The 17136-nt window shown below is 37.4% G+C and overlaps 1 protein-coding gene across 1 annotated transcript in view; it reads right to left on the reverse strand.

Annotated features, from left to right (window-relative positions):
• cadpsa (Ca2+-dependent activator protein for secretion a) overlaps positions 1 to 17136 on the reverse strand; it is a 203657-nt gene that overhangs the window by 58921 nt on the left and 127600 nt on the right. The window contains 4 exon segments of the mRNA XM_037975313.1: positions 2371 to 2494; positions 3466 to 3529; positions 3623 to 3724; positions 15263 to 15450. Coding sequence (XP_037831241.1) covers positions 2371 to 2494; positions 3466 to 3529; positions 3623 to 3724; positions 15263 to 15450 — 478 coding nt within the window.

Raw genomic sequence — 17136 nt, forward strand, 5'->3', positions numbered from 1 at the left:
CCCTGACCTAACAATGCTGATAATAATAATAATAATAATAATAATAATAATAATAATAATAATAATAATAATAATAATAATAATAATAATAATAATAAAGTGCTTGGATATGTACAAATGTTTATGTGAATATATAATGCTTGGAGCAGATGCTGACGATGACTCTCAGCTACAACCACATCAAACTGTAGCTCAATTTCAGTAAAATTACTGAGTTATAGCCATTTTGTATTGGCTTAGATCAATTAGCTGTGGCAATCATCTTAAATTGAGTTGACCCCAAACGTTAATCAGTTATAAATGTACATTTAGCACTTACTTTCTGAGAGTTTCAATAAAATTTACTCAGTAATTCATTAGCTATTTTGCAAACAGACAAACAAAATTGATTACAACTGTTAATGCCAAAGCGTTAAGCAAAGATCTTGCACTGGGTTTAGTACTTGTAATATCCTCTCAGCTAGGACTACATCACATTTTAGCTCAATATTTGTAAAAACGACTGAGTTAAATTTTTTTGTGTTTGGTAAGGTCTCTTAGTTGTGGTAACAATGTTGATTTGGGTAAAAACACAATTTCCTGCCTTTCACCTTTTGGTGGCAAGTAGCAATAATAAAACTGGTCAAATGATAAAGTCATCCATGATGGTTCGGCTGCCAGTGTGGATACAAATTGAGGCTAAAGTCAGTATGAGGCAGACAAAAGCAAGCACAAATTCGACTAAGTTGGGTACAAAACAGATTACAAATTACTTGTGTACCCAAAATGTGTGAGTAGATAGTGACCAAAACTGCAGAAGTACAAAATGGCCTCATAATAAACAATGTATCCAAAATAAATATAAAAGAGTAAGCTTGGAAACATTTGTCTGATGCTTTAATTATTATTGATACCAACACTTACAGCAGAACTGTATTGCCATCTTTCAGAACACATTTTGGCTATTTGTAACTCTTCTAAATGAGCCTTTTGCCTAAACGGTCTTGTTAGCTTCCAGAAAAAAGGCAAAGGATTTAATCAAGTTGTTAACAAAAAGAAAAAAAACTCCCTCAATCGTTTAAGTTTTTATCGGCACCATCATTTCTCAGAAATAGCTTATTCAGCTTTTGGGACACCATACAAGCCAAAAAAACAAGAAAACAAGAGCAGTGAGGATGGAAGTCAGGGAGAACCAGAGGAGCGAGGCCAAGAAAAAAGGAAAAATGGAGCGTGATTTCAATTACCAAGCAAGGCAAACTGGGATACACAGGAAGTGTAGGATTTGGCTGAAAGAGAAGCTGAGGTGTAGATGAAGTCAGCAGAACAACTGAACTGAATGCATTTTTACTCATTTTTCATTTGATTTTTTGAAAGGTTGATCGGAAAACAACATAAATATGACATCCTTATTGTCAAATTTGACTCACTTTAGAAGACAGTTATCAGAGGTTTTCTACAGACTTGTGATATTACTCTATAACTGAAATGCAGTAGGACATTTTTAAACATTTGGCTTTTTAATAACAATTCTGAACCTCTGACAAGCTTTAGGATCAAAACAAATTCTTAAAGCAGGCCTACCTAGCCAAAGACAAATCTGACCCTTAGTAGGTTTGCAAAAATTACATTCAGCACGAACTGTAATGATATAATCTTGTGATGACATCTATAAAAAACAAGTTGACTTCTAATTCTTGTTAAGTCTTAAAAGATCACATTTTAGTCCCTAAATGTATAAAATGCATATAAAAGCATAAAATCCCAGTTCAGTATCTACATTACTTTTAAGTTTTACCTTAGTTTTCAGTGTACTGTTTTTCACCTAATTTAAACAGACATAACTCCACTTATAAACAAACAGAAAAACAAAACACTCGTTAGTCATGAGGCTAGCAGGTACAGCAAGGTAGGATTATCACTGGTAATGTCAATATAAAATTAAAAAATATACATATAAAAAAAAATACTGTCTTATTACTTTAAACTTTAAACTATGTCATACAGAACATGTGTCAAACAAAAAGTATTAAAAACTCCATTAGTGAAAGGTATTTTTCTTTTGATAAGAAAATAGTCCAAAAAAAGCAATTTGTTTCAGTTAATTTGGTTTAAGTAAGGCAAAATTCATAGCAACTGAATGACATCTCCCAGTGTGAAAATACCGAACAGTGTTTAAAATATTAACTTCTCAGCTAACTGAGTGTTCATGTGCTGTTCATACACCATGGTACTTAATAACTAACTGATTCAAATCGATTCTCAATACTGATATTGGTATTGATTCATCCTTAATAAATATCATGTTACCAGCCACATCAAAGAAAGAAAATGTCATGTTGGGTTATTTCAGTTTCCCAAACAGAAAGGTGCACCTAAAGAACAATGATGTACCTTCCAGTTTTGCATATTCTGAAAGGCGCTGGTAGTTGACCACGGCTGCCTGGTCCAGACACTTCCTGATCACAGCTTTGACTTCTTCTTGTGTCACTGGAGTGACGATGTCTTTCATCAGAACCTTACCAAAAGACACAGCAACAACATTAGTCATGTTTGGTTGAGGGATGATAAGATATCAGATCTGACAGGTACAAATTTGTTCCATTCAGTGTGTCAAAAGTCCTCAAAAAAAACTATGCTTGAAATAGGTGCATTGACCAGTAAAATGAGTACAGCATTAAAAAAAATTCCTTTGATCTACTTTGTTTACAAGTCATCTGAAAAACAAAATCAATTTTGATAATTTTCATTTAATTATGGGTATTTCATTTAACTTTGCTACACCCTTTGTTTCCCCAGTAAAAAATGGCCAATCAGTAGAAATTACTTTTTGAAACATTCAGTGAATAAAACTGGACATAAATCCACTCTCACACCCCCAGATGCATTTGATTTTGAGTGGACACACACACAGACAGACACAAAACACCTCCCTTCCCTACTTGGCTTCCATGGCGATACTCAAAGGAATCTGAACTTTTTCCCCATATGAACCACACTGGTTGGCATTCTCACAAACAACTCTGGTAGATAAAAAGTTTTTGAGGCCTTGCTCACAGTTCAATCTGTGGCAGCACAATGACCAAACAATACACAGTTATTGAGGTCCTTGAGTAGATCTTGGATCATGACACTGGTAACAAGAAACCTGACATGAAAGATGCTATAAAGGAGAAAGTGTCAGAAAATGATCAAGACTTAGAAAGATTTGATATGGAACAATCCAGTGATGAGGAAGAAGGACCTGCTAAGGTTTCTGTTACATTCTGTTTTAAAAATATAGGGATTTATTTTGGGGGGTTTTTCTCCCTTCTTTTTATTATGCATGCTTCATTGTCAGCCACAACCAAGCACGTATAATATTAAAAGAAAGCAAAAAAAAAATACAGACGGTTATTACAAAGACGTTTATATAAAAAGCATGCGCTAAAGTTTAAGGCAAAAAATGTATACATGTGTCAGGTTTACAGTTGTAAACATTTAACTCACCCTTTCAAGCAAAGACAAAGTTGCCTTTAGCGCCCCCTCTGGTCGTCCAAATGGAAAACAGTACCTAATGAACAACAAAAGAGTTCATTTTTTTTGAAACCCTGGCTAGCTGGCCTTGAATGGACCTTAACATGTGGTTTGTACACCTGATTCCCACCTGAAGTGTGTAATCTGGTTTTCCAGAAGCACTCGTAGCCTCTCCTTGATCTCCTCAAAGCGCTCTTTTTCCTCCCCAGTCACCGTACCAATACCATCAGGCCTAAAGACAGAAGCAATAACAATCAAAAAAAACCAATTGGTAGCCAATTTTCAGCAGTGTTTCAGTGCTGGAAGTGAGCACCATCTAACTTAATGGAGATTCAGATGGGTGAGCGAGCAGTTCAACTATAAAACTTTTTAAAGTCTCACAACTTTATTCTTGGTAATCAAGAAAAACTCAAATATATTGAGACAAATTGCAGAACATTTGCCAATGAAGGGAACATTTAAGATTTTTTATTTTTAAATATTTTTATAAAACAAAGGAGAATATTAAATATCTTGCTTGTCTATAACAAAATTATGTAACATGAGCATGTTTCTGTGTTTTCTGTTTAAATCTTGTCAATAGTGTTGAGTTGAGATAAAAACAATCAGAAATGTATGCATGGGCAGAATTTCTTCTAACAAAGATATTCAGAAACCAAATCAAAATCTTTAGACTCACTGGCCGATTTATACAGGACACCTCTGCAGTGCTGAACCACTGCCTTCAGCTACACTCAAAATAGCAGCAAGCGGCAATGATATCATCCTGATATTATTATCAGAGACCTTTTCAATACAACCACTCAATAAAATGATACACTTATACACTTCGTTTAAAAAAATGCCAAAACATTTGGACCTTTTAATTCTCTATTGGGAATGATACATCTGGCTTAGTGGAAGGAGATTAAAAAGCCTAAGAATGAGAACCTTAAGCAAGTTTTTTTCTAAGCAGTGACCATTGAAAATTTGTTGCAAAGGGAGCAATAGAGTCTCAAGATTGTTTCATAATGTTGACAGAGGTTCTCAGTTTATTTGCATGAGTCACAAAGACTTGTTGCTTGGATGTTCAAAATTTCTGTGACACATTTTCTCTTAAAGTAATTGCAGAGAGTGCTACAAAAGGCAGAACACATTAACCCCTCTCCAAATCACACTCTCCGTGGTGAATTTGAGCTCCATCCATCTGGGCAGAGATTCAGGCAGCTCAAATCAAGAACAAATAGATGGAAAACGTTTTTATTAGCCGGGCCATTATTCAGATAAATTTTAAATGTAATCGGGCTTGATTTTTTACGTTCAGCCTGTTTTATTAATATTTGTACAAGGACTTTTTACTGTTTTGCCAATTTTGTAGTGTGATTGTTTTTGTGTTGTGTCTTAATTACTGATACTGACACTGCAGAATCATTGCGGGTGTTCATTTTCGTGATTCCAGAGCACTAAGAGCTACACTATATTGCCAAAAGTATTTGTTCACGCATCCAAATTATCGGAATCAGGTGTTCTAATCACTGCCATAGCCACAGGTGTATAAAATGAAGTACCTCGGCATGCAGACTGTTTTACAAACATTTGTGAAAGAATGGGTCACTATCAGGAGCTCAGTGAATTCCAGCATGGCACTGTGATAGGATGACACCTGTGCAACAAATCCAATTATGAAATTTCCTCGCTCCTAAATATTCCACAGTCAACTGTCAGCAATATTATAAGAAAATGGAAGTGTCTGGGAACGACAGCAACTCAGCCATGAAGTGGTAGGCCATGTAAACTGACCGAGCAGGGTCAGCGGATGCTGAAGCGCATAGTGCAAAGAGGTCGCCAACTTTCTGCAGAATCAATCACTACAGACCTCCAAACTTCATATGGCCTTCAGATTAGCTCAAGAACAGTGTGCAGAGAGCTTCATGGAATGGGTTTCCATGGTTGAGCAGCTGCATCCAAGCACCAAGTGCAATGCAAAGTGTCGGAGGCAATGGTGTAAAGCACGCCACCACTGGACTCTAGAGCAGTGGAGGTGCATTCTCTGGAGTGACAAATCACACTTCTTCATCTGGAAATATGATGGACAAGTCTGGGTTTGGCGGTTACCAGGAAAACAGTACTTGTCTGACTGCATTGTGCCAAGTGTAAAGTTTGGTGGAAGGGGGATTGTGGTGTGGGGTTGTTTTTCAGGAGCTGGGCTTGGCCCCTTAGTTACAGTGAAAGGAACTTTGGCATTTTTGGACAATTCCATGCTCCCAACTTTGTGGGAACAGTTTGGCATTGCCCCTTCCTGTTCCAACATGATTGCGCACTAGGGTACAAAGCAAGGTCCATAAAGACCGAGTTTGGTTTGGAAGAACTTGACTGGCCTGTATAGAGTCCTGACCTCAACCTGATAAAACATCTTTGGGATGAATTAGAGCAGAGACTGTGAGTCAGGCCTTCTGTTCAACATCAGTCTGACCTCACAAATGAGCTCGTGGAAGAAAAGACAAAAATTCCCATAAACACTCCTAAACCTTGTAGAAAGCCTTCCCAGAAGAGTTTAAGCTCTTATAGCTGCAAAGGGTGAGCCAACATCATATTAAACTCTATGAAATAAAAAGGGGATGGCACTCAAGTTCATATGAGTCTGAAACGAGGCGAGCAAATACGTTTGGCAATATAGTGTATTTTTTGCCACCTGAAGGGAGCTCTCCTTATTACGGAAAACATCTGAGCTTACAGTCCCGATTGTCTAGGTCTAACTATGCCAAACATTAATTATCAAAAAACTGGTCCAAATCTGCCTGTCTTCATTTCTAAAGTGTACTTCAGCAGATTAAATCAAATAAACATGGAGGTAGCTACCAAAGTGGGTCCAAAGCTGGTCAAGATGGTATGATGTGGAAGTGGGCAACAAAATAATAAGCCTGGCCTAGGTCACAGTTTTGCAAGCTGCGCACACAAAAATATGCTGTGATTTTCAACAAATGGCTGTTCAAAGCAATCACACAATGGTTGCTGGGTTGCAAACACTCAACATTGCATAGGACTCTGAGAATAGGCAAATTTTGTTTGCAGTGTCACACTGAAAATAGAATTTGCCTATTCCTTCAATTTTTATGTCACCAATTAGTCTAAAATGTATAAAGTCAAAACATTTCTCATTGGACTGAATTACTGGTGCACTGCATTATGACAGGGATTTTGTTTTTTATCACTGTGATACATTGCCATCAAAGTGGAATGCAGTCTAACATAAGTCAAAATATATGTAGTTCTAAAACTTAAATCTGAAACAAAAGATTAGGTTTTACTGTTGTCCACCTACTTACGTTTCCCCAGTTTTTATATTTTCCTTTGTACTATAGGAAATTATATATATGTATTTTTATTTTCAATTTTCATTAAAGCACGGGGTCTACTAAGTTGGTATCAATTACTACTACTGGCAACTGAATGGAACCATGTTGTTCTGATGGAAAGAAAACTGTTGTCTTCATGTTGAGATGAAGTCAAATGAAACAGAATAAACAGAAAACAGCAGGTAGAAATTAGAACGACTGTCAGCCTATCCTGATTTACATCTCTGTGCACAAACACACAAATATGCATGATGCAAAACTGAATTTAACCTCCAATATTATGAGAGGAGGTTAATTAGAGTTCCATATTCCAGTTTCTGTGTGTGTCTGATGTGTTTATCTATTGTGACATAGTGGAGTGTGAGCAGAGTGCATGTGACAGAAGAGGCGTTGGACTGTTGGCCATGACAGCATGATGAGAAGCTGAGGACATGACAACCCTGCTCCCCCCATCCCCCGACATGTCATTACAGTGGACAATGAGAAACTGGGTACATACTGGGTGTGTATATGTTTGCTGGAATGGTGCCGTGTTAAACTTTAACAGAGACCAATTTGCTTCCCATCAGCCATTACTTTGTACTGACTCCCTTCAGTTTTCACAAACATTTTAGCAGACATCATCAGTGTGTTGCAGACAGCTGGGGGCTTCTGCTGCTCAGAACACTATGACTACACACAGCTCAAGTCTTTGAAGCTGGTTAAAGCCAGTATCTCACTGTGCTGCAACGGTTGGAGACTAGTTGGCAAACGACATTCACGAGGGAGTCCCCAAAATGTCTCCAAATGTTCACAGGGGTTCTCAGTTTAGTTGCGTGAGTTTTAGAGGCTCACCATCTTGTTGCTTGAATTGTTTCAAAAAAATCTGTGCAACAATTTTTCTCTTAAAATAGTCAAAGGGGTGTTGTGGGCATCTTAAACTAGCCTCAAACCCTTATCATTTCAGTTTCCATAATTCTAGAGTGTGAGCAGAGCACCTCCAGAATTTTTTTAAAAGGGCAGCCAGATGGGGCGAACTGATAATCTAGCAGTGTCACACCAAAACTTAAAGCCATAAAAGAATTTCAGGAGTCTCATTGCTGTCATCATACATAGGTTATTTGAAAATCACTGCATTGTGATAACGGCCTTCTGATATAGGCTTACATCTTTTTTTTTTTTTTTTTTCCAGTTGATATTATTACCTGATAACAGCAGTCACTACTCAACTTACTAAAGCTGAGCTCTTCTCTTTTAAACTCATAAATATATGGAAACTTGCATTTTTTTTTAAAGAATACACATTGCCTGTTGCTTTGCAAGCCAAACCTTTACCCAAAGATCTCTATCAGGACTAACAGCATGGGCTCAGGATGACTCTTAACTACCACAACACCAAAATTTAGGTCAATATCCGTAAAATGAGTTTGCAAATGTTAAATAGCTGCGGTAGCAATCTTAAATTGAGCTGACCCAAAAATTAAATAGTTGCTAATTTCAAAATTGTGCTCCAGTAGATTAAATCATAAATGTGGGGGCAGCTGGCAAGATGGGTACAAAGCGGGCTAAGGCAGATTCTATGTGGATGATGTGGACAACAAAAAAATGTGCACAGGCTAAAATACAGCTTTGCAAATTGTGTGCACAAAAGTAGCCTTAGTTTTCAAATATTGACTGCAAAAGACACATCTTACTTAGAATTCAATGAAACTGCAACTAAAAATTCACCTACTTACAATATTGAGTCACCGACTAGTTTCTTACTGTCACAGCCCAGTGAGATGATAACTTAAGTGCTTGGACACATCTGGTCAATTCTGACCAGATGAGTTCTCATTCATTCTGTTTTAACTTGATGAGATATTATTTTCTTAGTAACATTTGTTAAAATAAACACACAAATAGGTGAAAAAATTGGGTTTTGAGATAAAATGAACATATGTACTGTGAATAGGTTTTTTATATGTGTAGGCTAGGACAAAGTTTAAGGAGACAAACAAAAACAAATAAGATCAAGCAAATATATAAACCACTGTAAAAACAACAACAAAAAAAACAGTTTAATTGTTGTCACTGTGACAGAAAATAAATGAGTGAGTTTTCACACTAATTAAGTCCTGCAGGGTTCCTTTTCTCTGTTTTTGCCAGATGCATGTAATTACTTGGCAGCTTCCTCTTGTCTGCCTGACCTGATAACTTCACAGCTTCAATGATGACAACAAGCAAATGAGCCATCAATGACAAACAAACAGCAAGCCAGCAACACTTTCTTTTCAGCTTCTTGAAGAATTGGACCAAAACATCACAATCTTACAGTAGAAGACAGTAGAGCATGTTGGCAATAGATATATCATTTATTCTTTTTTTTTAACTGCTTAGATTTGCCTGTCTGTTTCATCAAAGTAAATACTGTACTGTACTGAGCCTGTAAATAAATAATTAAATTCCTATATTTTAGATATATTTTTAGCTAATTGACCAATTATTTGAAAAACAAACAAACAAACAAAAAAAACTTCCATCCATTTTTTTTGACTCGTCTTAGGTAGGGTCGTGGAGGCAACAGGTCCAGGAGGGAAACCCAGACATCCCTTTCTGCAATCACACTCTCCAGCTGCTCCTGGGATCCCAAGGAGTTTACAGGCTGGAGAGGATATATAACCCCTGCAGCAAGTCCTGGGTCTGCCTCAGAGTCTCCTCCCGAAGACAACTCCCCCGGGAAAGTGCCCAGGAGCCACCTCAGCTGACTCATTTCAACGAGGAAGGGCAGCGGATCTACTTGGAACTCCCCTTCTAATGATGGAGCTCTTTGTCCTATCTCTAAAGCTAAGCCTGAAAACCCAATGGAGGAAGGTCATATCAGCTAATTGGTTTTAGGATCTTGTACTTTGGTCATAATCCAAACCTCATGACCTCAGATGATGGTTGGAATATAGACAGACAACAGCCTAACTGTTTCTTCACTGCGGCAGGCCAGAAAAACACATGTATGAGGCCCCGAGCCATTGGTTCATCTCCTGCTCCATCTTGTCATCTCTCATGAGCAAGATCTCGAGATACTTGAATTTCTGTCCTTGAGGCAAAGACATGCCCCCAACCATGAGGGGCATTCCATTTTTTCCCAGTTGAAAACCAAGTCTTCAGACTTTGAGAAGCTAACTCCCATCCCAGCCACTTCAAACTCAGTGTTAAACTGCCCCAGGTCACACCAAAAGATTTGTCCTGAAGGCACCAACAGAACCATGTCTTGTGCTGAAAAGGTGAACACAGCTCTTACTTTGGTTCTACAAGAACCAGAAAGCCTTTAAAAATGACCCTCATTAATATTTAAACTAAAAAAGGCCAACATTTATGCATATTTTTACTCAACATTATAAAACAGTTGCAGTTGTAATAAGGGTTTTTTTTCTGCAGTTTAGAAATGAAAACCTACTTTCTTTGATATTGACTTAAAAACTATTTATTTATGTATTTATTTACTTGATGGTATTTTATAACACACAGCAGATCTAAATAGAGTCAATATTCAGCTGGACAGAAGTCAAACCCTGACACTTTAGGGGGGCCACAGGGCAGCCAAGTCCAGCTTGGTTTGACAACACCTCAAGGCCAGGAGTCTATTAGAACACAGGGGTGCGGTTTTTGTGTGATTTTGCATGCATGTTTGTTAGGGTGAGTGGGTGGATAAGCTGGGTGAGGTGTGTGCAGAGAAGCACACACAGCAGCACACACACTGGCCCATCACACATGACAACCTGTCAGCCTGTCAAGCCCTGACCTCCAGGCATGATGACAAGACTGGAAGAGCAGCTCTCTGTTTGATGCATGCCAAAATGGACTTGAGCATAGGGTGGCCAGACTATATTTTTCTCTAAATTTCGTGAAACAAAAAGATCTGGATCTAAATTTACATGAAAGTGAATTTCTTAGTGTGTTCTTTGGAGCTTTTTGTTTTTGCTTCACTATGCACAAACTTTTATTCATTCAGAGTCCAACTCCCTTTCTGTTTTTTCTGATCAAACTTATTTTCAAGTAAAGCAGTGAAAGTTGTCCATCTGTCTCTATTGATCAAAGGCCTAACTGTTCCATCATGATTTATCAGAATGACAGAGTGAGAAGATGAAGATGCAGGACAGGGTTCGCTGGACAGATGAGTAGATAGAGAGAGCCCCCACTGACCTTTGCCCTCAGCACTGCAGTGGCCCTTATCTGTCTTTCTTACACTTCATCTAGAGATGTCTGACTGGGATGTTGACAGATTTGATGTTTGTGAACATCACAACAAATTAGACAAGAGGTAAGCAGTGCAGCTTAGATAACAAGGTACTGCACATCCTAGAATCTTGAGCAGATGACTTGTGGGTCACACATCGAAAAAACTTCAGGAAATGTTTGATCTCTGGCTAGGAGATCCAAAAAACCTATTTTACTAATGTAGTTTTCTTTCTCAGTCAAAGAAAAGACTTGATGCAAAGTTCTCACTCACTTTGAGGGAAACCTTTCAAGAGACACAATCAGAAAGGCTTGTGGTCCTTCGCCTTACATGTATGCTGCCAATATAATAATGATAATAATAATAATTTTGTGAAGACCATGGATAGACCAAGTCAAATCTCAAACTTTAATGTCATCGACTAACATCTTCAGAAGCAACAACACAGAATCAGTTTATATTTTATTCTGTGATGTTTGTAAATTCAGTACAAAGATAACTGGCATTATACTTTCTCAGTGCCAGCAGGATATGGGAATTTTTTCCTTTTCATGGTAGCATTAATTTCTTCAATTTTATTTATTTTTTGCATCAATGTTAACATTCACAAAAATCCAAGTCTTTCATGTCATGGGCATATCATCACAGATGAATGCTTTTCATCCTACTTATAACAGCTTAAATGCTCTCTCTCATCTTTGGTGAACAAAATCTTTTAGACATTCTTGTATTCAAAACAAAATAGAAAAGGTATAACACGGACTATTCTGATCACAAAGCAAATCTCCACTGTCTATCTTTCTTTTTAGATGATAATCAAATTTTATGTTCTCTCTTACATTGTTATTGTATATCACTTTGGTCAGCTGTTATGTTGTTTTTAAAGTGCTTTAGAAATAAAGTGGTATTGTACCGTATCATATGGTACAGTATGGTATCATATAGATTCAGATTACATTTCTAGATACAGCAAAGACAGTGGGAAATGATGATGGGTTTCCATTTGATTTTACAAAAGAATAGAATAGATCTTTTGTTGACATTTGCATTGTTGCAGCAGGAAAGGAGAGAAACTTGTGGTCTTAAATTAAAATTCAGCAATGTTCACCTCAATACGTTTTATAAAAAAATGTAAAAAAGATACATTTTATAAATGTATATGCAAGAAAAATAATGTATTGGTAAATCATGCCAGTAACTGTCAGTTGAACATGTTGTGGAAAAATCTGGAAAAAAAAATCAGATTGTGTAAAATCCATTGAACATATCAAAATGCCAGTTCAGTCATGTGACCTGCTTAAATTTTGAATGACCTTTCAACTGTTAAGTATTATTGGCTATAAAGCTCCAAAAAGGGCTGTGTTTTCACATATTTAATTTCACTCCATAGTCAAACTTTAATCTTAGATCGACTTTATCATAAGCTTTCAAAACTGCAGCAATAATTATGCTTCCGCTGGTGAGCTATAAGTTTTCTCCCCATCACATTCCTCTCCCTGGATGATCACCAGGGTGATATGTACCACAGATGAACACGCGAGGGGACAGTGGCTCCCCGCTTAGGCGCTGCCTCCTAACCCCCTTCCCAAACCCTCAGAGCGCAGAGGAGGCGCACTTTAATACCGCTCACACCCGTGTGTGCACCCTCGCAGTGGCGCACCCGATCAGTTTTTGGCAGACCATCACTTTTCTGTCCGATACTGGCCATCCTTCTTTCAAAAGGTGTCAGTTCGGGTACACCCTTATCCCCCCACCTGTGGCCGACAGGCTCTGGCAGTGGCCGGTTAGTCACTTTTTTGCCTCCACCCTCAAATCTGACCACTTTTCCTTCACCTCGGCTCCGGTCCTCTCTGTCCCACTCACTGAATTAACAGTGGGAACGAAGTGTTGCTGCTCACAACGCTTCCTTTTATTTGTAACACCACAACTGCAGCTCCCAAAAATGATATTTTTTCTGTTCTCCACCTCATCACCAGCACATCAATTTCTACTGTGGTTGCCATTGGTAACCATGAAATAACATTGATCAGCTGGCTCATTTAAATACACCTTCACATTCATGAGGTGCTTTGCATTGACCTTTTCTGGTTCAATGTGGGCATGTGGAGGGCAGAACCTGAGGCGGGACCTTATGTGCAAACTTTGAGGTACAGCTGTGATTTATAAAGGACAATTGCTTGCTGGTGTGCGTGCGCATGGTTTTATAAATCTCAATTTTTTGGGGGCATATGCCATTTTCGCCTTTTGGGCGTACACACACTTTTAGTATGAATCCTATGCAATCTTTTATAAATGAGACCCCAGATCTTTTGAAAAAAAAATAATCAGGATTTGAGAGCTTCTGTGAGAATAGAGTATAAATCCACTTTTAGTTGTAGAATATGAAGAAGTCAAGAATGTTTATTCCTCAGAATGTGTAGATGATCTTGCTTCTCCTCCTATGGATAAGAGGAGCGATGGGTTTACTGGTGGCTCGCCATCTCCCTTGTCTGGGAGACTATAGACCATATGAAGAATATGAATATTAAGACAATTTTGAAACAGTTTGATTGATATTTAACTTTAAGTTTTTGTTCTGATTGTTGTAAAATTAGTGACATTTGGATAAATGGATACAACCATAAGGAAAAATACAATAAAGTTGTTGCGTTCTTTGGAATGAGCCACTGATTGTTCTGCTCATTGATTGGCATTGTCTTCAACAGTAAGAATTTTGTTAGACAACTAATAACTGAAAATTTCTCTATAAGAATTAATTTACATCTCAGATACTTAGTGTGGATTCATAATAATTCTGGGATTACCGTGCCTTGAGAAAGTATTCACACCTCTTGAACTTTTCCAGATTTTGTCAAGCTACAACCACAAACTTCAAATTATTTGACTGGGATTTTATGTGATAGACTAACACAAAGTAGTATTTCTATAGCTGTAATTGTGTAGTGGAAGGAAAATGATACCTGGTTTTCAGAATTTCTTTTTTTTTTTACAAATAAAAATCTTATAAGTGTGACATGTATTTGTATTCAGCCCCTTTACTGTGATATCCCTAACTAACATCCACTACAACCAGCTGCCTTCAAAAGTCACCCAAATAGTAAAGAAAGTCCCCATATGTTTAATGTAATCTCTGTATAGAACCAGCTGTTCCTGAAGGCATCAGAGGTTTGTTACAGAACATTATTGATCCACCAGCATCAAGAAGAACAAGGAACATACAAGACAGGTCTGGGATAAAGTTGTTGAGACGTTTAAAGCTTATAAAATAATATCCCAAGTTTTGAACATCTCACAGAGCTCTGTTCAGTCTGAAAATAGAAAGAGAATGGCACAACAGGAAACTTACGAATACATGGCCGTCTAAACTGATGGGTTGGGCAAACAGACAATCTGAGAAGTAGCCCATGGTAATTATATATATATATATATATATATATATATATATATATATATATATATATATATATAATGTATATTGTATAATATATTTTCAAGGCACTGCAATTGATATCCTGTAATTTGCAAAAGGCTCAATGTTAACTTGTAATTTGCTCCAATTGTTTATTATAATTACCACAAAATTAAGAAGATCATTAATCTCCAGTTACTGTGGTTACACACAGGCAGATTTTGGGTCATAAGATAACTTACCTTCTTGTTCCTGAGAAAACTGCAGTTCTGAAGTCCCTTTTCTTTATAAACTCAATTATTCTGAGCTCTCTTTTAGCTGTTTGAGTAGGGGGGTCAGGGGTGGAGGGGAACAGGGCTCGTTCAAGTTCAGCCTCAGAAATTGGCCAGTTTAACAACTCAGACACACGTTGACTAGGTGTGGTTATGAGGAAATGCAGTGTTTGGGGTTCAGTGGAATGGAGGTTAATTTGAAAAAAAGGTAAAGAGGTTATACAAGAAGGAAAAAAACAAAAGAAAGAAGTAAGTATGCAAAAATAAAACTGAAATATCACAAACAGAAAAAGCAACAATTAAAACAAAAAGTTAAATTAAATAAAACCTACAAGCTATAAGGTTTCAAATAAGAAGAAATTATATATGTCGACAAATGAAGTTGTCTTTTATTTTATTTATTTTTTCAACATTTATTCAAGTTGTAGTTCAGCACCTGCTGCCCTGTTTGGTGCAGATGTGGGTGTGGGGCGTATTTCAACTTAAACAATATTGTGAGTTTCAGTCATTTCAAAATCCCCCTAGAGGAAAAAAAAAGGATTTGCAAACATGTGAAATGTACCTATTTCCATGAACGTGGGAGGCGCAGAAGGCGTAGCTGTAGTGAAGAAGTGTGGGGTCAATCATGGCACCATTTTCTGCCCTCTCCAGCAGATCACCAAGGTAACATAAATGTCGATGGCAGCCTCTAACGCCATAGCGAGCACAGTATTCGTCCATAACGAATACCTGACCGGGACTGAACCAACCCTGCAGAAACACACACACACAGATAACTAACAAGATAACATGAAATCTTGTCTAAAACTTAGGCATGCAGGGTGATAGACAATTTGCATTCATTTAAAGAATGTTAGTTTCATTAATATAATATTATTATTTAATATTACTGATAATATTATTACTAATATTAATATTATTTTTAACATTGATATAAAGGTCATATTGTTGTCTAAACTGCCATGAAGTCTGAGAGATATTTACACATGTGTACTGCAGAACCATCACAAGCCTGAATTGAACAAGAAGTCAATCTGAAGTTGAGTATACTTTAGGATTGAGCAGGACTGATAAGATGGATTGATACATTCAGCAGCATCAGGAGGCCAATATTCTCAAAGTAACACAAACGTTCAAGTAGGGAAACAGAGACAAACTAAACAAGTTGTATCATACAAAAATGTAGAGGTTTAATATGAGCTCCTTTTTCATTCTTTCATACCAGTATGATATTTTAAAGAAAAAGTTGTTTTAAATGTCTAAAAAATTATATAGAATGGGCACTTGTATGGCTAGCCATTAGCTTAGCCTTGTTCAACCCTTCTGCCCTTTTCTCCATACTCTGCATTCTATGACTGATGCCATGACTGATAAGGTACTAACTATTGATGACTATTAGACAAAATATCCCCAAGCTATTTCTTTAGCACTGCCTTGATAATGTACAAAATGTAAAAATAAAAACATGAAGGTAGCTTAGCATCGACTTAACTTTTTTGATCTATATGGTATGCTCTTGTTGTTGAACCCAATGTAAAATACTTTATACTTATTTATTATTAAATTAATTACTTTTTGTTTGTTTGTTTAGTTTTTAAGAAAACTTTAATTATTACTAAAAGACAAAAGCAATTTATAATTGACTTTGTATATTTGCTTTTTGTACAGTACAGTAAATGTTACACATAAATCCACAGTATAGACTTCTTGTACCTAAAGTAAAGCTTTGATCGATCTCAGTAACTCTCCGATAACTTATTTGTTTACTGATTTACTCCTATTGCCTAGATTTCTGACTTCAGAAGTTGTAAAACTAAAAATGTTTAAGGGGTTCAAAACATTTCTGAAAGCAAAAATAAAAAAAATTAAAAATCTACATTGAGTTGATGCTGTCCAGAGCAAACTAAACATATAAACATAATTTAAAGTAAATTTTAAAGAACATCAGGGAGAACATTGCCAATGGTAGAATTGGGAGGGAGAATGTTTTCAGGGATAGCAGCAACCTGCAGGCAAACGATGATGCCTTGCTTATTATCCCAAGGCCATTCTTTTGGAACTCTGTGATAAACTAGTCCAGTGTTACAAAGGGAAACTAGGATGAGCCGTGCATTGCCGGTGCCACTTCAAGTCCTCATCAAGTTGGAGTTCCTTGCAACTGGAGCCTTTCAGAGGGAGCTGGCTGACGGGTAAGGTATATTTCACAGTTGTCTCTGAGCTGTGCCATGCCAGCCGTGGGACAGCCTCATCTGTATGAGATATATCATTCTCCCCTCCATCCATCCATCCATCCATCCATCCATCTTCTTCCACTTATCCGGGGTCGGGTCGCGGGGGTAGCAGCCTAAGCAGGGAGACCCAGACTTCCCTCTCCCCAGCCACTTGGGCCAGCTCCTCCGGGGGAATCCCAAGGCGTTCCCAGGCCAGCCGAGAAAC

This window comes from Kryptolebias marmoratus, linkage group LG4 (assembly GCF_001649575.2).
Source record: "Kryptolebias marmoratus isolate JLee-2015 linkage group LG4, ASM164957v2, whole genome shotgun sequence".
Classification (NCBI taxonomy): Eukaryota; Metazoa; Chordata; class Actinopteri; order Cyprinodontiformes; family Rivulidae; genus Kryptolebias; species Kryptolebias marmoratus.